The sequence below is a fragment of the Oncorhynchus mykiss genome, chromosome 2 (assembly GCF_057628025.1).
Source record: "Oncorhynchus mykiss isolate SJ-2025 chromosome 2, ASM5762802v1, whole genome shotgun sequence".
NCBI lineage: Eukaryota > Metazoa > Chordata > Actinopteri > Salmoniformes > Salmonidae > Oncorhynchus > Oncorhynchus mykiss.
In genome coordinates, this window is record NC_143023.1 from 7,895,989 (window position 1) to 7,922,142 (window position 26,154).

The window sequence follows — 26,154 nt, forward strand, 5'->3', positions numbered from 1 at the left end:
CCTTTCAATATCGTAACGAACCTGGGTTTATAAGCGCGAATCCGCGTTTAATAACCCCATATATCTATAAACCCTTATACTGTTCGTATAAGGAAATATGTTCAACTCGGTTGCCATTTCAGACGAGCACGCACACGGTGGGAAATAAGCGGCATGCACGCGCAAACTGTCTAGACTGGAGTTGGCTGCTCCCCGCGCGGGACAAGTCTTACACTGGTCGCTGGAATCCTTGTCTTCTGTTTTATACAGGAATATTGAATGAAAAATATCCACAGCATGATGAGGCCAACTTAGCAGTAGCCATGCTTATATGTATTTAGACGGATAAATTCACATTTTATGAAGGAAGTGGACTCTTCTATACAGACAGGTAAGAATAAAGGTGCATAGCTCATGTTAACGTTTGCTAACCAGATAACCTATTTTTAGCTAGCTAGTAGCTAGCATTAGTCCACGAACGTGTGGCTATGTAAATGTTTAAGACAAAATTGTCTTGTTCGTGAATGATATCTTGTGCATGTGAGCACCTGCTACCTAGCCCAAATTAGTGAACAATTTCAAACTGGTTGAATTAGCCAGGTAACGTTAGTACTCCAAGTTAACGTTAGCTGGCTAGCTAGCTAACCACGCCACGTCAGAACAGCATTTGGGGCGAGTCGATCATTTCAAAGTAACAAGCACACACAACAAAAACTTGAGAAACAATCGATATCACATTCATTCATGACCGATGTTGGTTGGCATGACAGTGTCAGCAGAAATGCTGGCACTCAGGACGGGCGTCATTGTCGGATTGTGTGGGGTCTTTTTTGAGACTTTTTGTGGACTATTTTGAACGTTGCATCGACCACTAGTTTTACACACTACACATCTGTCGCTATAGCGATTAGTGAATTCGTGCAGATGGTGACGTCTGGATTAACAGTAGTTTGGGTAAAATACCCGTATATTCTTCTCCTCTTGCCCTCCTTTCCAACAATGTCTGTCTATCCACCAACCCAGCCCTTCATGTGCGCGCAGCCCAGTAAGCCAATGTAATCTGCCTTTCTACTCCAATTGATCCCGTGTACTATGACGCACCAGCTGTCGCCCAGCCCCATTGGGTTGATTCTGGTTTCCCTGACAACCATGCAACTTCAAGCACTATTGATTTACCTCACTAGTCGAGCCAGGAAAGGTCTGAAAACACCCTCTACATGTCCTGTCTGTGTGTTGTCTTCTATGTTTACTTCCAGTAGATTGCAGAGTCTGTCAGATGGTGAATAACCAGAGTGAGGTGAGCAGCTGGGAGCCCTGATGCCTGATCTCCCTATTTGTGTCCAGAGGTGACTGAAGGAGGGAGGCATGTCTCTGCGGGAGTCCCCATTCCCCAACAGCTTTGTGGAGGGCCTCCATGCAGTGAGCTGGGGTCTCATCCTGCCCTGCTTCTGGTTCCTGGACCGCCTCATTGCCATCTGCATGTCCACCAGCCTGGAACGCACCCAGCGGCACGAGCAGGAGTGTTACCTCCACCCTCTCAAGGTGTTCTTCGGCTTCATCCTCTTCCTCGCCCTCTTCCTGTTCACGGCTCCCCTGGCATTCCTGGGGTTCCTGTTTTGGGCTCCCCTCCAGGCTGCCCGAAGGCCCTTCTCCTACCACCACGAGCCCCTGTCGAGGCCAGCACCAGCTGAGGAGGGGGAGAGGAACCTGGGCTTTGAGGCAGGGGCCAACAAGGCCACTTTTGGTTTTGCTACTGCCAACCTGTGCCTATTGCCGGACGGCATCGCACGCTTCAACAACCTGGGGCACACGCAGCGCCGTGCCACCGCCATCGGCCGGAGCATCGTGCAGGGCGTGAACCGGCCACACATCCGCATCTTCGTGGACTCTCCCAGTAGCTGTGGCACCCTCAGCCCCTCCAGTAGCCTGCTCCCCGGCCCCTCCACCACCAGCCCTGCCTCATACGGCGCTACAGACCCAGCCTGCCAGCCACCACCCCAGGCTCATTCAGACGAGGACCAAGCTGACGGAGCGGTCCCAACAACGACACCCCCCAAACCCAGTGACTCAAACTATGTGGTGTACGTGCCCTGTGACGACACTGAGGAGTCTTCCCATTCTCCCGCCCCCGTCATCAACACCAACCACAACTCCAACCAGCAGGACCGGAAGGGCCACAGGAACCCTCCGCGGGCCCTACGCACTCAGGGGGTCGCCCAGCGCGGTCAGGCTGGGCCAGACGACGTGCCCTGGGAGGTGTCTTCTCTCTTCCCGGCCAACGTGGACATCCTGTGTCTGGAGGAGGTGTTTGATAAGAGGGCAGCTGTGAAGCTGACCAACACCCTGGGGCCCCTGTTCAACCACATACTGTATGATGTAGGGGTGTACGCCTGCCAGCCTCCCGGCAGCTGCTCCTCCTTTAAGTTCTTCAACAGCGGCCTGTTCCTGGCCAGCCGTTACCCAGTGCTGGAGGCCCAGTACCACTGCTTCCCTAACGCCCGGGGGGAGGATGCCCTGGCTGCTAAAGGCCTGCTCTCTGCCAAGGTACCAGTCACCACAGAGATCCTATTACACTACTAGAGAGGATGAAGTCAATAGGCTGATATTGGCAGCCATTTTGATTAGATTAAGGAGAAATACAGTTCTAATTTGTAATTCTATGCCACTCACTGTCATTATAGCTCTTGTCTTTCTCACCTCTCGCCTGCACTTTGGGTTTTTTCTGCTTAAAATAACTGATATGTGGTTGTTTTTTCTTAACTTTAGTTGAAAGCACTGACTGTAAGTCTCTCTGGAGAAGAGTGTCTGGTAAATGTAGTGTCATCTGGTTGCCATTAACGCTCCTACTGTATTGAGTTACTGTTGTCAGTTATTGTAATGATAACGTCCATTTTACCATGGGTTAAACAATAACATCATCAACAAGAACGCAGTTCATACCCAGTAGGTGAAGTAATGGTTTGTGGGTGTTCCCAGGTGCTAGTTGGCCAGAATCAGAAAGAGAAGAAGCTGGTTGGATATTTTAACTGCACACACCTCCATGCACCTGAAGGCAAGTCATCTTCATTCATTTTTTTTAACTTAATCCAAAATGGCCTCCTCTTCTCTATTTACAGCACAACTTCTCACATAGCTCATTGTAATTGAGCTACTACTGTACATTGCATTGTAGTTACACTGTTAATGCACCCTGAGGAAGGCACAGTGATGCCGAAACGTTGGTAAATACCCAGTAAATTGCTGGGAGATTATACAGGGAGTGTGTCACTTTCTTTCTTTTGATAGTTTTATAATTTATTTGTTGTTAGTCAGCACCTCCACACAAACTATTATTCTGGCTGTGCGCCAGCTCATGTTGTTTTATCATTTATTTGTCGTTAGTCAGCACCTCCACACAAACTATTATTCTGGCTGTGCACCAGCTCATGTTGTTTTATCATTTATTTGTCGTTAGTCAGCACCTCCACACAAACTATTATTCTGGGTGTACACCAGCTCATGTTGTTTTATCTACACTGTTTATGCACACCACACATTTATATACTGGAATCCTGACATAGCGCACTGTAATATACAGTGTCTACTGCTGTACATATCTCTCTTAGTATATATTGTTGGTGTGTGTGTATATATGCACAGATTGCGTTTGTTTTATGATAGTGTTGTGTTTAGGTTCTGAACAGACAGAGTAAAAACTCAAACGGACGGACTAGAGAAAAGCTCAAGCCACGTTTATTCAACCCACTGGGTGCCTCCGCTGCTAGCACAACATACAAGTACATATCTATATACCTTCTGACTAGGAGTCACCTCCTTTTATGACTGAGATAAAAACAATCCGTCTCTGTTGCTAGGCAGGAACTAAACCTGTTCCTCTTACTGGTGTTGTCATGGCCCTGCATGAGTCTAGAACCTTCATTAGAGCGTGGAAGTGTGTGAGAGAGGACTGTAGTTAGCTCGTCTCCAGAGATGTATTTTCTCTTCAACTGTTCACCCTTATTGAGTTGAGTTCCACATCCCTCCTGGTCCTAGTTCCACAGCAACTTCCTTAGAAATATTACTATTCAGCAATAACATCCATAAACAAAGTTCCTATTCTTCCTTCGTTGACCCCTAACATACAGGTCTTTTATACATGTCAAGGTAATCAATAAGGTCTAATATGGTGACAGGAATAAGTATATTTCAAGCCAGAATCTGACCGTTAATTGGTTTTTTTTTCTTACATTTGTTTTGTTATTTGTGTACTTGTTTTGACATTTGACTGCCCTGTTAAAAGCTAGTAGCACAAGCATTTCACTGCACCTGCTGTAACATCTGCTTAACTCTGTACGTGACCAATACACTTTGATTTAGGACGCAGTAATTATCTGTCCAGCACCAGTCTCTCTCTGCTGGTATTGTAGTGGTTGAGAACTGATCCCTGTGTGTCCTGTGATTGGCTGAGCAGGTGAAGGGGAGATCCGCTGTGAGCAGCTCAACATGCTCACCAAGTGGATCCAAGAGTTCCAGGTGACCAATAGCAAGCCTGATGAGGTGGTCGTGTTTGACGTGCTTTCTGGGGATTTCAACTTCGACAACTGCTCACCTGGTACGGCTGCGTCCCAAATTGAATCCTATTCTCTATAAAGTGCACTACTTTTGATGAGAACCCTATGGGCCTTGGTCAAATGTAGTACACTATATATAGGGAATAGGGTGTCATTTTTGGATATCTTTCTGTCTACATACAGAGTACATTGGCTCTCCATGCAGTTTGATGGGTATCTGTGTGGGCTTGATGTTGTGCAACAGGTTTCCACATTGTTCCATGTTTCTGCGTGTTTGTCCTTGGTCAGATGACAGTCTAGAACAGAAGCACAGTCTGTTTGAGGAGTACAGAGACCCCTGCAGGGCCGGGCCGGGCCAGGAGAAGCCCTGGGTCATTGGTGAGTTGGACTGTTGCACTATCTTTATACTGCGTCCCAAATGGCATCCTATTCCCTATACAGTGGTACTACATTTGACCAGGGCCCATAGGTAAGTAGTGTACTATATTAGAAATAGGGTGCCATTTGGGATACATAGCTGACATACAGGCCTACAAGTCATTAGGAACAATCAAACATTTCTTGATGTCTTGTGCACATTTATGTGACATGAATAATGTTTTGAACCTCTTGTATAGTCAGTCTCCTGTACAGGCCCCAGCCCATGTTTAACTATATTGTGACATGAATAATGTTTTGAACCTCTTGTATAGTCAGTCTCCTGTACAGGCCCCAGCCCATGTTTAACTATATTGTGACATGAATAATGTTTTGAACCTCTTGTATAGTCAGTCTCCTGTACAGGCCCCAGCCCATGTTTAACTATATTGTGACATGAATAATGTTTTGAACCTCTTGTATAGTCAGTCTCCTGTACAGGCCCCAGCCCATGTTTAACTATATTGTCTGTTGTTTTATGTCTTGTAAGGTTGTTTATTTGATCTTTTTTTTTAACAAGGCACATTGAGAAATTGAGAACTTTTTCTTATGTTATATCGTTCAGGCACTTTGCTGGAACAGCCTACTCTGTATCATGAGGATGTAAGGACCCCAGAGAATCTTCAAAGGTATGCTATCCCTCAGACTGCATTCACTGGATGTAGTCAATGGGCCCTGGTCAAAACAACGTAGTGCACTACAACACATTGAAACCACTGGCCACTTTAATCATGTTTACATCTTTTTTTATATACTGTATTCTATCCTATTCTACTGTATCTTAGTCTGTCGCTCTGACATTGCTCGTCCAACTATATATATTTTTAATTCCTTTACTTTGTGTATGTTAGATATTACTGCACTGTTGGAGCTAGAAACACAAGCATTTCGCTACACCCGTAATAACATCTGCTAAACACGCGTATGCAACCAATAAAATCTGATTTGATATGGAATAAGGTGTCGTTTGGGACATGTCCTACGTTCCCCTGATCCCTTCCCTGTCTCTAGGACCCTGGAGAGAGAGGAGTTGAGGAAACAGTACATCTCCTCTCCTGTGGCCCTGGAAGGCTGTCCCATGGTCTACCCTGAGTTGGGTCAGCCTTGGGTGGGGCGCCGCATCGACTACATCCTCTACAGAGAGAGCTCCATCTCCAAGCACTGCCGAACTGTAAGTGTTTCCATACTTTTCCCCTCTCTGGTTCGCTAGCATGAGCTAGCTATCCGATACCTGCCATCTGGCTGGCTGGCTGGCTGCAGGCGTCACAACAGCGTGGGTCTGGCTGGCTGGCTGGCTGCAGGCATCACAACAGCGTGGGTCTAGCTGGCTGGCTGCAGGCGTCACAACAGCGTGTGTCTGGCTGGCTGGCTGCAGGCGTCACAACAGCGTGTGTCTGGCTGGCTGGCTGCAGGCGTCACAACAGCGTGGGTCTGGCTGGCTGGCTGCATGCGTCACAACAGCGTGGGTCTGGCTGGCTGGCTGCAGGCGTCACAACAGCGTGGGTCTGGCTGGCTGGCTGGCTGCAGGCGTCACAACAGCGTGGGTCTGGCTGGCTGGCTGGCTGCAGGCGTCACAACAGCGTGGGTCTAGCTGGCTGGCTGCAGGCGTCACAACAGCGTGTGTCTGGCTGGCTGGCTGCAGGCGTCACAACAGCGTGGGTCTGGCTGGCTGGCTGCAGGCGTCACAACAGCGTGGGTCTGGCTGGCTGGCTGCAGGCGTCACAACAGCGTGGGTCTGGCTGGCTGGCTGCAGGCGTCACAACAGCGTGGGTCTGTCTGGCTGGCTGGCTGCAGGCGTCACAACAGCGTGGGTCTGGCTGGCTGGCTGGCTGCAGGCGTCACAACAGCGTGGGTCTGGCTGGCTGGCTGGCTGCAGGCGTCACAACAGCGTGTGTCTGGCTGGCTGGCTGCATGCGTCACAACAGCGTGGGTCTGGCTGGCTGGCTGCAGGCGTCACAACAGCGTGGGTCTGGCTGGCTGGCTGGCTGCAGGCGTCACAACAGCGTGGGTCTGGCTGGCTGCAGGCGTCACAACAGCGTGGGTCTGGCTGGCTGGCTGCATGCGTCACAACAGCGTGTGGGTCTATTATTAATTCTGGTGTTATTGCATCCTTTTCTTTCTCTCCTATAGGAAATTGAGGAGTTCACCTTTGTGACCCAGCTTGCTGGCCTCACCGACCACATTCCAGTGGGCCTGAGGCTCAATGTGTTCCTGGACTCAGACACTGCCCAGTCCGAATGAGTGACAACCCAAGCCTGAATCCATTTGGGGAGAAGGGAAAGATATGTACTTCATTCCAAATGGCACACTATTCCCTATATAGTGCTCTACTTTTGACCAAAGTCCTATTGGTGCCATTTGGGATGCAGGCATCTACTATGCACCACACACACCACACGGGTACAACAATTACAAAGTAAACAGACCAATGAAAAATGCCAAGGGGTTATGTTGGGGGTGAGCTGGCCTGTATCCTCAATCAGAGAGATGGAATGGGCATCCCAAATGGCACCCTATTCCCTATCTAGAGATGGTAAGGCATCCCAAATGACTCCCTATATAGTGCACTACATTTGTCAGAGCCCTATGGGGAATACGGTACAGTTTTGGACAATACCATTGTCTGGTGGCTGCTGGATTAAAACCGATATTGATTTGCTGGTGCTGCATACAGAGACCAAATCTAAGCTGAATAATGACATGACTCATGTGTAATATGTGGGCCTTTTCAGGTCAGGGGCATTGGTAACTCACTTTTATACAGTCAATCTTACTTTTGGTAAGTTGTTGGTACTGAAAATATTTTATATTTTTTCACTCTGATTTCACGATGATGCCTGTGGAAAATAAACGATCTCACTGAAATGCACCAAATGTTTGAGTCTCTTACTGATTACAAGGGTGGTAAAAACATATTTGAAGAATATTTGCTGTGTGGATGGGGAGGTGAAACAGATTAAACCAAAAACAGTAACACAGTTTGATAAATATGGATGCATTCTGAAACCTTTACAAGAAGTTGATTGTATGGCTTTAGAGAGCGATTTAAATATGTTTTATAGCTGAAACGAGCGCAATATTATTTGTTTCGCTTCTTCACAAAATCTTACTCCTGTACATTAGGCGGCGGTAAAGCGCATCCAGGAGGAGTAAACAGCGAAGAAACCACCTCAACCAATCAGAGTCCTGGAATCAGAAACACTTCCTGTTTCTAGACAGCCCTTGGAAAAACAAACCAAAATTACTTGCGTTTTAATGGCAATGACACGATAGCTAAATCATGTATGTACTACATTGTTCTAGGCAATTTGTCTCTCAGATACTTTCACATAATGTTCTTCGAGGGTATACTGGTGTCGTTAGAGGTGCGTGTTTAATTTCAAAAGCGCGACGCAGCACAACATTTTTGTATCGACGTTACACATGTCTTGCCTCTCAACAATTGCATCCACATCTATCTGTATTTTACAACGGTATTAGACGATATTTCGCCGATTTACATGCTGAAGAGAATGTTTTAAAGTCGGACACCCCTGGCAAGCTTCTGGCACAACAAGATGAATATGAGATGCAGAGTGACTCAAACCAAAGTAAGTAGAACTAAAATCAACTAGCTAGCTAACGTTAGTAGTGTGAGTAACGTTACATGGTTACAAGGCACCCAATTCAATTACAAAGTCACACTATCTGATCTAGCTAAGCGCCATACCTGCCTCTTCGTGTTAAAATTCGTTACGTATTTTTTCGAAATTACAGGCTTGTGCATGACACTTTTCTGTAGACCAATTATAAAGCTGGGGATATGGGGATAACTGTCGGAGTTTACTCACCTCCAAAACATTCTACTATAAATACCGGCAAAAAATAAATGCATAATGGTCTCCTTTTCCATTTCACAGAAATCAGTTATAGTCAATATTTAGCTTGAATCCTTCCAAAACATGTTTCACAGGATAGATTCTATGTAACATTTTAAACGAAACTTCCTTTACTTTGTTGCTGATACAATGCACCCAGGCTAGTGTATTACGAATGAACATACTCTAGGACTGTTTAGTGTGATGATCCTCCCTCTCCCCTTGCTGTAGGAAACCCACAGGAGGACTTTAACCTCGACGTGTTGGTGTCCCTGCTCCGCCAGGAGAATGCAGCAGACATCTGTGTCATCAAGGTGCCTGAGGACATCAAGTACACAGACTACTTCATCGTTGTCAGCGGCTCCTCCTCAAGACACCTCCGTGCCATGGCCCTCTACGCCATTAAAGTGGTAATTCCTTTATTGGATCAATTGTAGGTTTGCAAAATTCCGGTAACTTTCCCCAAATTACCAGGTTTTCCAGAAATCCTGGTAGGAAGAATCACAGAATCCGAAGGGATAAGCAGGAAACCTGGGAATTTCCGGGCGAGTTACTGAAATTTTGCAACTGTATTTGGAACATGTGAATAATGGTGCTGCTGGTCAAAGCTGTGCAGAAAACGCCATGTACATTTGGCACCACTGTGTTGTAATACATGTTATATTTTGGCAGTACAAATATATGAAGAAAGACCGGGACCCACATGCCAAGATTGAGGGAAAGGATGCAGAAGACTGGATGTGCATTGACTTTGGTATGTTTGATGATCTACTCCTGGCTGTGGATTATAATGCATGACGATTAGAATAATTTACCGAAACAACACACTGATGGTCTCTAGAAATATTACACTGATATATTTTCTCAGGATATGTGTGTAACTGAAATTGCTAGCTAGTTAGCGGTGGTGCGCGCTAATAGCGTTTCAATCGGTGACGTCACTCGCTCTGAGGCCTTGAAGTAGTTGTTCCCCTTGCAGAGTGGCTTTTGTGGCGCAATGGGTAACGATGCTTCGTGGGTGACTGTTATTGTCTGTGTGCAGACAAGGTAGGGGTGAGGAGAGGGACGGAAGCTATACACGTGGGTAATAAGGTGAAAATGTCAATTTCTTACTTGCTAATCCCATTGCTGTCGTCTCTGTCTCCTCTCTCTCTGTCTCCTCTCTCTGTCCCCCTTCTCTCTCCCCTCTCTCTCTCTCTCTCCCTTCTCTCTCTCTCTCTCACCCTTCTCTCTCTCTCACCCTTCTCTCTCTCACCCTTCTCTCTCTCTCACCCTTCTCTCTCTGTCCCCCTTCTCGCTCCCTTCTCTCTCTCTCCCTTCTCTCTCTCTCTCCCTTCTCTCTCTCTCTCCCTTCTCTCTCTCACCCTTCTCTCTCTCTCACCCTTGTCTCTCTCTCTCCCTGTCCCCCTTCTCTCTCCCTTCTCTCTCTCACCCTTCTCTCTCTCTCTCCCCTCTCTCTCTCCCCCCTCTCTCTCTCTCTCCCTCTCTCTCTCTCCTTTCCTCCCTGTAGGAAGGATGGTGGTCCACTTCATGCTACCAGAAACCAGAGAGGTGTATGAACTGGAGAAGCTGTGGACACTACGTTCTCTTGATGAACAGTTGAGCTCCATCCCTGTTGAGACGCTCCCAGAGGACTTCATATATGGAGCCGATGTCAATGTCACCAAGTGACTCAACAATTAAAGAACTGTTGAAACTGGAGTGTTATTTATTGAAAAGAGACACTGAGGTTGCTTCCTAAATGGCACCCTATTCCCTTTATAGTGCACTACTTTTGACCGGAGTCCTATTGGCCCTGGTCAAAAGTAGTGCACTATGTAGTGAAAAGCGGTGTCCATTTGGGCTCATTTCAAATGTTGAAAACTGCCGTTACTGGTTGAATTCAGCCTGTAAATTGAAGTTGTCCTCTTTGATCTTTGTTACCATTATAAACCAGTCTGCTATGCAGACTAGATGACACAAGAAGTGTCTTACAATCATGGTTGTTAGTGTTTGCACTGGAATGTAGCTAGGGGTTTAGGGTGTTTTTGTGTGTTTTGAGATGTATTGATGCGATGGGGAGGGGGATTCAGTGACAATGGTTGTTTGGGCATCAGAAGACTGAATTTTATTAAATAATTCATTTCATAAAATCCTTTTCATAAGATATTGTATTGTTCATGATGACTCCTGGCTGGCCACACATTATTACATTCAGTAGATGGTAACAGTGACATCTGGTGCAGAGTTGGTATATAAACAACAGAACAGTTGTTTGTTGGCTATAGTCGGTGTATTAAGCTAAACAAAATATGGTCTTGTGCAGCTCCTTATAACTTCAGAACGATCAGTGGTGGAAAAAGTACCCAATTTTCAAACATGAGTAAGAGATAACTTAAGAATGATCAGTGGTGGAAAAAGTACCCAATTTGCAAACTTGAGTAAGAGTAAAGATACCTTAAGAAAAAATTACTCAAATAAAAGTTAGTCACCCAGTAAAATACTACTTGAGTAAAAATATAAATAATTACATTTCTTATATAAAGCATTTTCTTGTTTTAATTTACGGAAAGCCAGGGGCTTGGTCCAACACTCAGACATTATTTACAAACGAAGCATGTGTTTAGTTAGTCCGCCAGATCAGAGGCAGTAGGGATGACCAGGGATGTTCTCTTGATAAGTGTGAGAATTAGACAATTTTCTTGTCCTGCTAAGCATTCAAAACGTAATGAGTACTTTTGGGTGTCATGGACAATGTATGGAGTAAAAAGTACATTTTCTTTAGGAATGTAGGGAGGTAAAAGTTGTCAAAATTATCATTAGTAAAGTAAAGATACCCCCCTAAAAAACAACTTAAGTAGTACTTTCAAGTATTTTTACTTAAGTACTTTACACCACAAAAAAACAACTATCATGTTGAATAACAAACGTACCTTTATTTACACAGTATGATGTATTCAATATTAAACTATTATAAACTGGGTTGTTTGAGCCCTGAATCCAGATTGGCTGACAGCCGTGGTATATCAGACTGTATACCATGGGTATGACAAAACATGTATTTTTACTGCTCTAATTACGTTGGTAACCAGTTTAAAATAGCAATAAGGCACCTCGGGAGTTTGTTGTATATGGCTACTATACCACGGCTAGGGGCTGTATCCAGGCACTCTGCGTTGCGTCAGGTTTAAGAACAGCCCTTGGCCGTGGTATATTGGCAATATACCACACCCCCTCGTGCCTTATCGCTTTAATATGTACTACACATTATTTACACCTGCTAAGAGACCCACTGTAGAGTATCACAGAAAAATGTGTCTTCGAGGGGCCGGTTTTTCCATGAACCGCTTGACCTCAGCATGAGGTCAAGTGTATACATTTCTTTCGTTTACAGAAGACCCATATCAAGATCCAAACAGGTGAGATTATTAGGTTGACCTACTGTAATTAAAAATATATGTTTGTCTGTTTCCACGGTAACTTCATGGACAACATCTGTTTTTTAGAACAAATTATTTCTCCAAAAACTTGAATTTATAAATGGATAGATTTCACGTTGGCCTAGACAGGGAGCCGTAGCCATGCATTCTAGCTCATTATCATGTTGTGTTTTTTTACATCACAGCCAATCAACCTATAAACATAGACCAATGAATGATGGACGGTGAGAATAGTGAGTATTATTTTTGTCGTCTAAATATTTCTATAACTATCCACTTGATTATGAAACATATCCTTCGCGTATTAATACTGGTTTCATTTCATTTTAGTGGAGCTTGTTGGTGTAACACACGTTTTGGACGCCATCACGTTTTGGGCACAGGTAGCTAACTACACGTAGCACATGCCATATTGAAATAATTAACGTTAGAACTTTGGTTGAACATTTCACCTGTTGATTGATCTATTTGATTTACACAAGAACACCAAAGAAATGTAACCCAAACATGTACACAGTAAACTCCCATCTGTTTGTTTGTTATGTGTTGTAGAATGTCAAGGATGATCAAGTCATTGAAAACATAAGAAAAGCCTTGGCAGACAAATGCCCAACAGCCCCAAGGGTACTTGGAACTCCCAATCCTCAGAAGGTAAAGAAAGGTAGAACCTAGACTTGGAGTGATGGAGAAGAGAGAAACCATTATCATTGGATTCATACATTGCATTTATCTTGTGTTTGCATCTAGAGTTATGGGGCAGTCTTCTCTGAGGACAGCTGTTGGTACAGGTGCAAGGTTCTGCAGCAGACTGATAATGTGAGTCAATGAGTGTCTGGATACTACCCACATGGCACCATATTCCCTATAAAGTGCACTACTTTTGACCAGAGCCCTATGGGGAATTTTGGACACGCTGACCATCTCGCAGTCTGGAAAAGCGTGAGGGTGCTTATCAATGTATCATTGTGGTTCATATCTTTATTCTGACACAAGCATGATCTGAGGCTGTGCTGATGTCATTCTGACACAAGCATGATCTGAGGCTGTGCTGATGTCATTCTGACACAAGCATGATCTGAGGCTGTGCTGATGTCATTCTGACACAAGCATGATCTGAGGCTGTGCGGATGTCATTCTGACACAAGCATGATCTGAGGCTGTGCTGATGTCATTCTGACACAAGCATGATCTGAGGCTGTGCTGATGTCATTCTGACACAAGCATGATCTGAGGCTGTGCTGATGTCATTCTGACACAAGCATGATCTGAGGCTGTGCTGATGTCATTCTGACACAAGCATGATCTGAGGCAGTGCTGATGTCATTCTGACACAAGCATGATCTGAGGCTGTGCTGATGAGATCCTGGTATGGAAGTTAAGTGGTTAGACATGTAATAGATTTAGACAGATTTGGAATTGCAGCTGGTGTGTAAACCCCCCCTGGGACATAACACTGCAGGCTGTTGTTTAGTTTATCTTGGGATGATGTGCTAACTGTGGCTGTGGTGATGACTGACGTGAGGAGGCTGTGGTGATGACTGACGTGAGGAGGCTGTGGTGATGACTGACGTGAGAAGTCTGTGGTGATGACTGACGTGAGGAGGCTGTGGTGATGACTGACGTGAGGAGGCTGTGGTGATGACTGACGTGAGGAGGCTGTGGTGATGACTGACGTGAGGAGGCTGGCTGTGGTGATGACTGACATGAGGCTGTGGTGATGACTGACGTGAGGAGGCTGTGGTGATGACTGACGTGAGGAGGCTGTGGTGATGACTGACGTGAGGCTGTGGTGATGACTGACGTGAGAAGGCTGGCTGTGGTGATGACTGACATGAGGCTGTGGTGATGACTGACATGAGGCTGTGGTGATGACTGACGTGAGGAGGCTGTGGTGATGAGTGACGTGAGGAGGCTGTGGTGATGACTGACGTGAGGAGGCTGTGGTGATGACTGACGTGAGGAGGCTGTGGTGATGACTGACGTGAGGAGGCTGTGGTGATGACTGACGTGAGGAGGCTGGCTGTGGTGATGACTGGCGTGAGGAGGCTGGCTGTGGTGATGACTGGCGTGAGGAGGCTGGCTGTGGTGATGACTGGCGTGAGGAGGCTGGCTGTGGTGATGACTGGCGTGAGGAGGCTGGCTGTGGTGATGACTGGCGTGAGGAGGCTGGCTGTGGTGATGACTGGCGTGAGGAGGCTGGCTGTGGTGATGACTGACGTGAGGAGGCTGGCTGTGGTGATAACTGACGTGAATTGGGCTGGTTGATGACTGACTGACGTGTGGTGATGACTGACGTGAGGAGGCTGGCTGTGGTGATGACTGACATGAGGCTGTGGTGGTGACTGACGTGAGGAGGCTGTGGTGATGAGTGACGTGAGGAGGCTGTGGTGATGACTGACGTGAGGAGGCTGTGGTGATGACTGACGTGAGGAGGCTGTGGTGATGACTGACGTGAGGAGGCTGTGGTGATGACTGACGTGAGGAGGCTGGCTGTGGTGATGACTGGCGTGAGGAGGCTGGCTGTGGTGATGACTGGCGTGAGGAGGCTGGCTGTGGTGATGACTGGCGTGAGGAGGCTGGCTGTGGTGATGACTGGCGTGAGGAGGCTGGCTGTGGTGATGACTGGCGTGAGGAGGCTGGCTGTGGTGATGACTGGCGTGAGGAGGCTGGCTGTGGTGATGACTGACGTGAGGAGGCTGGCTGTGGTGATAACTGACGTGAATTGGGCTGGTTGATGACTGACTGACGTGTGGTGATGACTGACGTGAGGAGGCTGTGGTGATGACTGACGTGAGGAGGCTGTGGTGATGACTGACGTGAGGAGGCTGTGGTGATGACTGACGTGAGGAGGCTGTGGTGATGACTGACGTGAGGAGGCTGTGGTGATGACTGACGTGAGGAGGCTGTGGTGATGACTGGCGTGAGGAGGCTGGCTGTGGTGATGACTGGCGTGAGGAGGCTGGCTGTGGTGATGACTGGCGTGAGGAGGCTGGCTGTGGTGATGACTGGCGTGAGAAGGCTGGCTGTGGTGATGACTGACGTGAGGAGGCTGTGGTGATGACTGACGTGAGGAGGCTGTGGTGATGACTGACGTGAGGAGGCTGTGGTGATGACTGACGTGAGGAGGCTGTGGTGATGACTGACGTGAGGAGGCTGTGGTGATGACTGACGTGAGGAGGCTGTGGTGATGACTGACGTGAGGAGGCTGGCTGTGGTGATGACTGGCGTGAGGAGGCTGGCTGTGGTGCTGACTGGCGTGAGGAGGCTGGCTGTGGTGCTGACTGGCGTGAGGAGGCTGGCTGTGGTGCTGACTGGCGTGAGGAGGCTGGCTGTGGTGCTGACTGGCGTGAGGAGGCTGGCTGTGGTGCTGACTGGCGTGAGGAGGCTGGCTGTGGTGCTGACTGGCGTGAGGAGGCTGTGGTGATGACTGATGTGAGGAGGCTGGCTGTGGTGATGACTGGCGTGAGGAGGCTGGCTGTGGTGATGACTGGCGTGAGGAGGCTGGCTGTGGTGATGACTAACGTGAGGAGGCTGTGGTGATGACTGACGTGAGGAGGCTGGCTGTGGTGATGACTGATGTGAGACGGCTGGCTGTGGTGATGACTGACGTGAGGAGGCTGTGGTGATGACTGACGTGAGGAGGCTGGCTGTTGTGCTGACTGGCGTGAGGAGGCTGGCTGTGGTGCTGACTGACGTGAGGAGGCTGGCTGTTGTGCTGACTGACGTGAGGAGGTTGGCTGTGGTGCTGACTGACATGAGGAGGCTGGCTGTTGTGCTGACTGACGTGAGGAGGCTGGCTGTTGTGATGACTGACGTGAGGAGGCTGGCTGTTGTGCTGACTGGCGTGAGGAGGCTGGCTGTTGTGCTGACTGGCGTGAGGAGGCTGGCTGTTGTGCTGACTGACGTGAGGAGGTTGGCTGTGGTGCTGACTGACGTGAGGAGGCTGTGGTGATGACTGACGTGAGGAGGCTGTGGTGATGACTGACGTGAGGAGGCTGTGGTGATGACTGACGTGAGGAGGCTGTGGTGATGACTGACGTGAGGAGGCTGTGGTGATGACTGACGTGAGGAGGCTGTGGTGCTGACTGGCGTGAGGAGGCTGGCTGTGGTGCTGACTGGCGTGAGGAGGCTGTGGTGATGACTGATGTGAGGAGGCTGGCTGTGGTGATGACTGGCGTGAGGAGGCTGGCTGTGGTGATGACTGGCGTGAGGAGGCTGGCTGTGGTGATGACTGACGTGAGGAGGCTGGCTGTGGTGATGACTGGCGTGAGGAGGCTGGCTGTGGTGATGACTGACGTGAGGAGGCTGGCTGTGGTGATGACTGACGTGAGGAGGCTGGCTGTGGTGCAGACTGACGTGAGGAGGCTGGCTGTGGTGCTGACTGACGTGAGGAGGCTGGCTGTTGTGCTGACTGACGTGAGGAGGTTGGCTGTGGTGCTGACTGACGTGAGGAGGCTGTGGTGATGACTGACTTGAGGAGGCTGTGGGGATGACTGACGTGAGGAGGCTGTGGTGATGACTGACTTGAGGAAGCTGTGGTGATGACTGACGTGAGGAGGCTGTGGTGATGACTGACGTGAGGAGGCTGTGGTGATGACTGACGTGAGGAGGCTGTGGTGATGACTGACGTGAGGAGGCTGTGGTGATGACTGACGTGAGGAGGCTGGCTGTGGTGATGACTGACATGAGGCTGTGGTGATGACTGACGTGAGGAGGCTGTGGTGATGACTGACGTGAGGAGGCTGTGGTGATGACTGACGTGAGGCTGTGGTGATGACTGACGTGAGAAGGCTGGCTGTGGTGATGACTGACATGAGGCTGTGGTGATGACTGACATGAGGCTGTGGTGATGACTGACGTGAGGAGGCTGTGGTGATGAGTGACGTGAGGAGGCTGTGGTGATGACTGACGTGAGGAGGCTGTGGTGATGACTGACGTGAGGAGGCTGTGGTGATGACTGACGTGAGGAGGCTGGCTGTGGTGATGACTGGCGTGAGGAGGCTGGCTGTGGTGATGACTGGCGTGAGGAGGCTGGCTGTGGTGATGACTGGCGTGAGGAGGCTGGCTGTGGTGATGACTGGCGTGAGGAGGCTGGCTGTGGTGATGACTGGCGTGAGGAGGCTGGCTGTGGTGATGACTGACGTGAGGAGGCTGGCTGTGGTGATAACTGACGTGAATTGGGCTGGTTGATGACTGACTGACGTGTGGTGATGACTGACGTGAGGAGGCTGGCTGTGGTGATGACTGACATGAGGCTGTGGTGGTGACTGACGTGAGGAGGCTGTGGTGATGAGTGACGTGAGGAGGCTGTGGTGATGACTGACGTGAGGAGGCTGTGGTGATGACTGACGTGAGGAGGCTGTGGTGATGACTGACGTGAGGAGGCTGTGGTGATGACTGACGTGAGGAGGCTGGCTGTGGTGATGACTGGCGTGAGGAGGCTGGCTGTGGTGATGACTGGCGTGAGGAGGCTGGCTGTGGTGATGACTGGCGTGAGGAGGCTGGCTGTGGTGATGACTGGCGTGAGGAGGCTGGCTGTGGTGATGACTGGCGTGAGGAGGCTGGCTGTGGTGATGACTGGCGTGAGGAGGCTGGCTGTGGTGATGACTGACGTGAGGAGGCTGGCTGTGGTGATAACTGACGTGAATTGGGCTGGTTGATGACTGACTGACGTGTGGTGATGACTGACGTGAGGAGGCTGTGGTGATGACTGACGTGAGGAGGCTGTGGTGATGACTGACGTGAGGAGGCTGTGGTGATGACTGACGTGAGGAGGCTGTGGTGATGACTGACGTGAGGAGGCTGTGGTGATGACTGACGTGAGGAGGCTGTGGTGATGACTGGCGTGAGGAGGCTGGCTGTGGTGATGACTGGCGTGAGGAGGCTGGCTGTGGTGATGACTGGCGTGAGGAGGCTGGCTGTGGTGATGACTGGCGTGAGAAGGCTGGCTGTGGTGATGACTGACGTGAGGAGGCTGTGGTGATGACTGACGTGAGGAGGCTGTGGTGATGACTGACGTGAGGAGGCTGTGGTGATGACTGACGTGAGGAGGCTGTGGTGATGACTGACGTGAGGAGGCTGTGGTGATGACTGACGTGAGGAGGCTGTGGTGATGACTGACGTGAGGAGGCTGTGGTGATGACTGACGTGAGGAGGCTGGCTGTGGTGATGACTGGCGTGAGGAGGCTGGCTGTGGTGCTGACTGGCGTGAGGAGGCTGGCTGTGGTGCTGACTGGCGTGAGGAGGCTGGCTGTGGTGCTGACTGGCGTGAGGAGGCTGGCTGTGGTGCTGACTGGCGTGAGGAGGCTGGCTGTGGTGCTGACTGGCGTGAGGAGGCTGGCTGTGGTGCTGACTGGCGTGAGGAGGCTGTGGTGATGACTGATGTGAGGAGGCTGGCTGTGGTGATGACTGGCGTGAGGAGGCTGGCTGTGGTGATGACTGGCGTGAGGAGGCTGGCTGTGGTGATGACTAACGTGAGGAGGCTGTGGTGATGACTGACGTGAGGAGGCTGGCTGTGGTGATGACTGATGTGAGACGGCTGGCTGTGGTGATGACTGACGTGAGGAGGCTGTGGTGATGACTGACGTGAGGAGGCTGGCTGTTGTGCTGACTGGCGTGAGGAGGCTGGCTGTGGTGCTGACTGACGTGAGGAGGCTGGCTGTTGTGCTGACTGACGTGAGGAGGTTGGCTGTGGTGCTGACTGACATGAGGAGGCTGGCTGTTGTGCTGACTGACGTGAGGAGGCTGGCTGTTGTGATGACTGACGTGAGGAGGCTGGCTGTTGTGCTGACTGGCGTGAGGAGGCTGGCTGTTGTGCTGACTGGCGTGAGGAGGCTGGCTGTTGTGCTGACTGACGTGAGGAGGTTGGCTGTGGTGCTGACTGACGTGAGGAGGCTGTGGTGATGACTGACGTGAGGAGGCTGTGGTGATGACTGACGTGAGGAGGCTGTGGTGATGACTGACGTGAGGAGGCTGTGGTGATGACTGACGTGAGGAGGCTGTGGTGATGACTGACGTGAGGAGGCTGTGGTGCTGACTGGCGTGAGGAGGCTGGCTGTGGTGCTGACTGGCGTGAGGAGGCTGTGGTGATGACTGATGTGAGGAGGCTGGCTGTGGTGATGACTGGCGTGAGGAGGCTGGCTGTGGTGATGACTGGCGTGAGGAGGCTGGCTGTGGTGATGACTGACGTGAGGAGGCTGGCTGTGGTGATGACTGGCGTGAGGAGGCTGGCTGTGGTGATGACTGACGTGAGGAGGCTGGCTGTGGTGATGACTGACGTGAGGAGGCTGGCTGTGGTGCAGACTGACGTGAGGAGGCTGGCTGTGGTGCTGACTGACGTGAGGAGGCTGGCTGTTGTGCTGACTGACGTGAGGAGGTTGGCTGTGGTGCTGACTGACGTGAGGAGGCTGTGGTGATGACTGACTTGAGGAGGCTGTGGGGATGACTGACGTGAGGAGGCTGTGGTGATGACTGACTTGAGGAAGCTGTGGTGATGACTGACGTGAGGAGGCTGTGGTGATGACTGACGTGAGGAGGCTGGCTGTGGTGATGACTGACGTGAGAAGGCTGGCTGTGGTGATGACTGACGTGAGAAGGCTGGCTGTGGTGATGACTGACGTGAGGAGGCTGGCTGTGGTGCTGACTGGCGTGAGGAGGCTGGCTGTGGTGCTGACTGGCGTGAGGAGGCTGGCTGTGGTGCTGACTGGCGTGAGGAGGCTGGCTGTGGTGCTGACTGGCGTGAGGAGGCTGGCTGTGGTGCTGACTGGCGTGAGGAGGCTGGCTGTGGTGCTGACTGACGTGAGGAGGCTGTGGTGATGACTGATGTGAGGAGGCTGGCTGTGGTGATGACTGGCGTGAGGAGGCTGGCTGTGGTGCTGACTGGCGTGAGGAGGCTGTGGTGCTGACTGGCGTGAGGAGGCTGTGGTGATGACTGGCGTGAGGAGGCTGGCTGTGGTGCTGACTGGCGTGAGGAGGCTGGCTGTGGTGCTGACTGGCGTGAGGAGGCTGGCTGTGGTGCTGACTGGCGTGAGGAGGCTGGCTGTGGTGCTGACTGGCGTGAGGAGGCTGGCTGTGGTGCTGACTGGCGTGAGGAGGCTGGCTGTGGTGCTGACTGGCGTGAGGAGGCTGTGGTGATGACTGATGTGAGGAGGCTGGCTGTGGTGATGACTGGCGTGAGGAGGCTGGCTGTGGTGCTGACTGACGTGAGGAGGCTGTGGTGATGACTGACGTGAGGAGGCTGTGGTGATGACTGACGTGAGGAGGCTGTGGTGATGACTGACGTGAGGAGGCTGTGGTGATGACTGACGTGAGGAGGCTGTGGTGATGACTGACGTGAGGAGGCTGTGGTGATGACTGACGTGAGGAGGCTGTGGTGATGACTGACGTGAGGAGGCTGTGGTGATGACTGACGTGAGGAGGCTGTGGTGATGACTGACGTGAGGAGGCTGGCTGTGGTGATGACTGGCGTGAGGAGGCTGGCTGTGGTGCTGACTGGCGTGAGGAGGCTGGCTGTGGTGCTGACTGGCGTGAGGAGGCTGGCTGTGGTGCTGACTGGCGTGAGGAGGCTGGCTGTGGTGCTGACTGGCGTGAGGAGGCTGTGGTGCTGACTGATGTGAGGAGGCTGGCTGTGGTGATGACTGGCGTGAGGAGGCTGGCTGTGGTGCTGACTGGCGTGAGGAGGCTGTGGTGCTGACTGGCGTGAGGAGGTTGTGGTGATGACTGATGTGAGGAGGCTGGCTGTGGTGATGACTGATGTGAGGAGGCTGGCTGTGGTGATGACGGGTGTGGAGGCTGGCTGTGGTGATGACTGATATGAGGAGGCTGGCTGTGGTGATGACTGACGTGAGGAGGCTGTTGTGCTGACTGATGTGAGGAGTCTTGCTGTTGTGCTGACTGGCGTGAGGAGGCTGGCTGTGGTGCTGACTGGCGTGAGGAGGCTGGCTGTTGTGATGACTGGCGTGAGGAGGCTGGCTGTGGTGCTGACTGACGTGAGGAGGCTGGCTGTGGTGCTGACTGGCGTGAGGAGGCTGGCTGTGGTGCTGACTGGCGTGAGGAGGCTGGCTGTGGTGCTGACTGATTATGTATCCAACTTGTCTTTAAAAGAAACATTGTTTCCAAATGACACCCTATTCCCTATAGTGCACTACTTATCCCTATAGGCCCTGGTCAAAAGTAGTGCGTTATATAGGGAATAGGATGTCATTTGGGATGCAGACTGACATTCCAATCTCCACCTTGTGTCCAGTTTCACGTGTCCTACATTGACTATGGGAACACAGAGTTAGTCAGTCGGTCAGCTCTGGTGGAGCTGCCAGGGGATCTACAGGCACCTTGTCTGGCCAAGAAGTACAAGTTCCAGTGCTTCAGTGTGTCCACTGACCAAGACTCAGCACATTTCCTGCAGGTACTCAGTTCCTCTCCATGTGCTGTCATTAATGTCTATGTGGAAATATGGCAGGTCTCCCTCGTAAAATAGGATTCTTATCTTAAGGGTTCGTGTTTAGTATTTGGTGTCATATATGTGTGAATGGGTTGACACATTGTGATGTATTTTCAGTAGAGTCCTTCTGCTCACAAAATGTGCATTGTCTTGTTTTGCTCTTTAGGGAAAGGCCTTCCTTCAGAATCTGATCTATGGGAAGAAGGTCCGCATCCAGAAGAAGTCTGTCTGCTTGGACGGGACCGTCCTGGTCCAGGCCTTTCAGGGAAACCTGGACATCGGTGAAGAGGTCCTCAAACAAACCTCTGTCTGTTACGTCCTGTAAGGAGTTATTATGACTCAAGGCACATCTTGAAAACTGACAATAAAATGCTCTCTTAGGTTTTGAAGATGAAGTTTGCCAAGTTCACCCTCCCGGGGAGTAACCGTGAGGGCCCCATGTCTGTGCGGGCCCTGCAGGAGTCCCATTGCCCGTGGCCTCAGCGGGTGTTGGATTGGCCTGGCCCCCAGGGGGATGGGGACATGCCTGGCTCTACAGTCTGCATGCCCAAACTACGGCCTGCTTTCCCCGACCAGAGTCCCCTTTCAATGAAGTAAGATACCTGTCTGTCTGTTCCTCTGGGATAATGAAGTAAGACACCCGTCTGTCTAGGACTGTGTTTTCTGTCAGCCTGTGTGTTTTAACTCCTGCTCAGGGAGAAGAGCAAGGCCACAGCCCAGCATGCTGCCAACCTAATGAAGAAGATGGACCAGGAGCTGGTGGAGGAGAACCAGAGGCTGAAGGCAGAACGAGAGACCCAGCGCAGGGAGGACCAGCTGAGAGACAGCCTCTCAGAGCTCCAGGTTGAACAAACAGAGTGGAGAGACACACTGACACACTCACACGGCAAGCTTTCCAGGACATTAGTTATGTATGAGTATCGTCTTGTGTTGTCATTTCAGAAGTTGAAAGAGGAGACTGCTAATTATGCTGAAGAGGCAGAGAGATGGAAGGTGGAGAGGAACACACTCCAGAACCAATCAGAGCAGCTGGAGAAACACCTGCAAGTTGCCAAACAGGAAGTGCAGGTGAGACTGGTGTCGTATGGAGCAGATTTCTACTAGTCAATTGTCCCTGAGCACCTGCTCATGAACACATAGCATTAAGAAGTCAACATACAATTCTCACCACAGCACATTAACAAGTCGACATTCAATTCTTAACACAGCACATTAACGAGTCAACATTCAACCCCTCACCACAGCACATTAACGAGTCTACATTCAACCCTCACCACAGCACATTCAACCCTCACCTCACCACATTAACGAGTCTACATTCAACCCTCACCACATCACATTAACGAGTCTACATTCAACTCTCACCACAGCACATTCAACCCTCACCACAGCACATTCAACCCTCACCACAGCACATTAACGAGTCTACATTCAACCCTCACCACAGCACATTCAACCCTCACCACAGCACATTCAACCCTCACCACAGCACATTCAACCCTCACCACAGCACATTCAACCCTCACCACAGCACATTCAACCCTCACCACAACACAATACCGAGTCTACATTCAACCCTCACCACACCTAATCTATGGATTTCACATGACTGGAAATACAGATATGCATCTGTTGGTAACAGATAGCTTTATAAAAAAATAAATAAAAGGTAGGGTCTTGGTGGATCAGAGAACCAGTCAGTATCTGGAGTGACCACCATTTGCCTCGTGCAGAGTGATACATCTCCTTCGCATAGAGTTGATCAGGCTGTTGATTGGCCTGTGGAATGTTGTCCCACTCATTAATGGCTGTGCCGAGTTGCTGGATATTGGAGGGAACTGGAACACGCTGTCGTACACGTCGATCCAGAGCATCCCACACATGCTCAATGGGTGACATGTCTGGCAAGTATGAGGCAATGGAAGGACTGGGACATTCATCCGTGAAGAGCACACTTCTCCAGCATGCCAGTTGCCATCAAAGGTGAGTATTTGCCCACTGAAGTCTGTTACGACACCAAACTGGTCAGGTCAAGTCTCTGGCGAGGACGACGAGCACGCAGATGAGCTTCCCTGAGAAATTCTTTGGTTGTGCAAACCCACAGTTTCATCAAATGAAGAAGTTGGATGTGGAGGTCCTGGGCTGGCGTGGTTACACAAGGTTTGTGGTTTTGAGGGTGGTTGGACGTACTGCAAATTCTCTAAAACTATGTTGCAGGCAGCTTATGGTAGAGGAATTAACATTCAATTCTCTGGCAACAGCTCTGGTGGACATTCCTGCAGTCAGCATGCCAATTGCACACTCCCCCAAAACTTGAGACATCGGTGGCATTGTGTTGTGACAAAACTGCACATTTTAGTGGCTTTTTATTGTCCCCAGCACAAGGTGCACCTGTGTAATGATCATGCTGTTTAATACACTAATTGATATGCCACACCTGTCAGGTGGATGGATTATTTTGGCAAAGTAGAAATGCTCACTAACAGCGATGTAAACACATTTGTGCACAACATCTGAGAAAAATAAGCTTTTTGTGCATATGGGAAAAAAAATGATATTTTATTTCAACTCATGAAACATGGGACCAACACTTTACATGTTGCGTTTATATTTTTGTTCAGTGTATAATGCAAATGTTTGGCTTTGTCCTCAACAATGTTTTTTTTTTTGGCAGGGTTGTAAGTGTGGAAGGGACATGGTAGTGCAGGTATGAGGTTTTAAGGGGATAGACCTGGGTCTGGTTTCCCAAAAGCATCTTAATGCTAAGTTCATCGATAGAACCTTCCTAGGAACATTGCTAAATATCCCAGCTGTTTCCCCAAACCATCTTTAGTAAAGTTGCACTTCAAAACTCACTTTGTTTTCGTCTGCCTCGGTCTTTACAATTGAACAAGAAAAATATAAAAATATGCTTAAAATGAGAACCTAGATGACTGCATTATTTAAAATGTTTGTAGGCTACACGGTCTGTCAATTTTTGCCTCAGTATATTTCATGTGTAACAACGTGTGCCAATGAATGAGTGCATTATGGAATAAGCCGCCTCCAATACTTGCAGCCATTAGCTGATAATATATCTAGGAGCTGTTCTGTCGTCAGTATTGTAGAATAATTCTAATGTTAAGGTCAGATTTGAATGGAGAAAAGCTGATCACCCACTGGGCAGAGACGTCAGTTAAAAGTCTAGTTTGATTTGCATTTGGTTGAGTTGTCAACTAACCGTGAATTCAACGTGAAATCCACGACAAATGTCACCATGTCATTGGATTTAGGTTAATAAAAGTTGGGTGAAAAAAACACTAAAATGCCCTTACATTGATGAGTTTTTGCAAATTCAATCAGTTTCCCACTTTGATTTAACTTCATCACATAGATTTTTGGGGTTGAAATGGCATGGAAACGATGTTGATTCAATCAGATTTTGCCCAGTGGGCCGAGAGCAGCGCTGCCTTTTCTTTCAGTATCAACGCGTTGCCCAACGCACTTAGCGAACGCTCTTTCTGCCTGGTGTTTTGGGGAACGCGTGTTACATCTGTTGCAGGAAAGATGAGTAATTAAAACACTTGTAAACCTAAATTCCAACGCTATCGGGAAGCCGGGCCCTGGGTTATAGTTAGAATGAATGTTATGAAAGACTGAAGGAACGTGAAGGTAGATAATGTGGCTAATGTCCTCATTGGCGGCATAAACAATGTAGCAGGTGTCTGTCTTGTGGATGTATTCCTCGTGTCACCATTGACTTTTTTTTTTTTTTAGATAAAAAAAAAAAATCTAACACTCTATTGTTGGAAAAGTAAGCATTCTACTGTCAATCTACAGCTGTTGTTTCCAAAGCATGTGACATACGATTTGATTTGTGCTACTGTGTCTCTGTCTTTGGTGTTTTGAATGCTTCTGCCTGTGTTTAGGCTATGAGGGGACAGTTAAAGAAGAAGGAGAAGCAAGTGGATAAGCTCCTGGACTCAGCGGTGGCTGAACGGTTCTGTCGACTGGCTGAGAGAGTCGATTCTCTGAGAGGATTAAGGTACTGTGATGGTCTGGGTGGCAAATAGCGCCCTATATAGTGCACTCTGGTCGAAAGTAGTGCACTATATGGTAATGAGGTACCATTTTCTGACCCCCCCCCCCCCCCCCTCCCCCCCTGTTTTTAATTTATTATTATTTTTTTTTTTACAATTCAACATTTCCCATTGAGTAACTCTTTCTATTGATTTGCATTATCGTGGTTTTATTTCTACTGGACAGAGAGAGAAACCCAGGTAACACGGATAGCGACAGGCTTACGGAGTCTATCAACATTGTCATAAACAACAGCATCTCTGCCCCGGTTGCCATGGAGAAGCTGGAGTCGGCATGGAGAGATTACAGCCTGGCTCAGGAGAAACTCAAGGCCTGTCAGACGGTCAGTCTGCATCCTACTATTAATGTGTGCATCCAAAATGGCACCCTATTCCCTATTTAGTGCACTACTTTAGACCAGGGCCCATAGTGGT

General features: G+C 49.5%; 3 protein-coding genes across 5 annotated transcripts in view; all 3 read left to right on the forward strand.

The window, feature by feature from the left end:
• Positions 1-7,815, forward strand: LOC110506116 (sphingomyelin phosphodiesterase 5). 3 transcript variants are annotated; one of them, XM_090187081.1, is made up of 8 exons: positions 1-370; positions 1,236-2,523; positions 2,956-3,031; positions 4,430-4,570; positions 4,818-4,907; positions 5,512-5,575; positions 5,958-6,117; positions 7,077-7,815. In XM_090187081.1, exons 2-8 carry the CDS (start codon positions 1,345-1,347, stop codon positions 7,185-7,187), a joined length of 1,821 nt encoding a protein of 606 aa, XP_090043207.1. In that variant the 5' UTR covers positions 1-370; positions 1,236-1,344; the 3' UTR covers positions 7,188-7,815. The 3 variants fall into 3 exon arrangements, with proteins under 3 accessions (XP_090043207.1, XP_090043199.1, XP_090043216.1); XM_090187073.1 differs by having other exon boundaries at positions 1,239-2,523; XM_090187090.1 differs by having other exon boundaries at positions 140-370; positions 1,324-2,523.
• Positions 7,816-8,132: 317 nt separating this feature from the next.
• LOC149984802 (mitochondrial assembly of ribosomal large subunit protein 1-like) lies at positions 8,133-10,949 on the forward strand. Its single transcript, XM_090187123.1, has 4 exons — positions 8,133-8,536; positions 9,035-9,213; positions 9,476-9,557; positions 10,314-10,949. The coding sequence occupies exons 1-4, from the start codon at positions 8,227-8,229 to the stop codon at positions 10,472-10,474; spliced, it is 732 nt and encodes a 243-aa protein (XP_090043249.1). The 5' UTR covers positions 8,133-8,226; the 3' UTR covers positions 10,475-10,949.
• Positions 10,950-12,041: 1,092 nt separating this feature from the next.
• LOC110534959 (serine/threonine-protein kinase 31) overlaps positions 12,042-26,154 on the forward strand; it is a 39,587-nt gene continuing 25,474 nt past the window's right edge. The window contains exons 1-12 of the mRNA XM_090187127.1: positions 12,042-12,201; positions 12,408-12,455; positions 12,553-12,605; positions 12,775-12,873; positions 12,970-13,038; positions 21,467-21,625; positions 21,828-21,950; positions 22,043-22,254; positions 22,357-22,504; positions 22,604-22,729; positions 25,570-25,685; positions 25,907-26,063. Coding sequence (XP_090043253.1) covers positions 12,437-12,455; positions 12,553-12,605; positions 12,775-12,873; positions 12,970-13,038; positions 21,467-21,625; positions 21,828-21,950; positions 22,043-22,254; positions 22,357-22,504; positions 22,604-22,729; positions 25,570-25,685; positions 25,907-26,063 — 1,281 coding nt within the window. The 5' untranslated portion in view covers positions 12,042-12,201; positions 12,408-12,436. The remainder of the gene's footprint in view (positions 12,202-12,407; positions 12,456-12,552; positions 12,606-12,774; positions 12,874-12,969; positions 13,039-21,466; positions 21,626-21,827; positions 21,951-22,042; positions 22,255-22,356; positions 22,505-22,603; positions 22,730-25,569; positions 25,686-25,906; positions 26,064-26,154) is intronic.

What these genes read in the sequence shown, in the direction of transcription:
- LOC149984802 (XM_090187123.1), top strand. Translation starts at nt 8,227, where the DNA reads ATGTATGTACTACATTGTTCTAGGCAATTTGTCTCTCAGATACTTTCA. An exon ending in GCAGAGTGACTCAAACCAAA is followed by an intron (nt 8,537 to 9,034) that starts GTAAGTAGAACT and finishes CCCTTGCTGTAG; the next exon opens with GAAACCCACAGGAGGACTTT. An exon ending in CTGGATGTGCATTGACTTTG is followed by an intron (nt 9,558 to 10,313) that starts GTATGTTTGATG and finishes TCCTCCCTGTAG; the next exon opens with GAAGGATGGTGGTCCACTTC.
- LOC110506116 (XM_090187081.1), top strand. Translation starts at nt 1,345, where the DNA reads ATGTCTCTGCGGGAGTCCCCATTCCCCAACAGCTTTGTGGAGGGCCTC. An exon ending in AAGGCCTGCTCTCTGCCAAG is followed by an intron (nt 2,524 to 2,955) that starts GTACCAGTCACC and finishes GGGTGTTCCCAG; the next exon opens with GTGCTAGTTGGCCAGAATCA. An exon ending in ACACCTCCATGCACCTGAAG is followed by an intron (nt 3,032 to 4,429) that starts GCAAGTCATCTT and finishes TTGGCTGAGCAG; the next exon opens with GTGAAGGGGAGATCCGCTGT.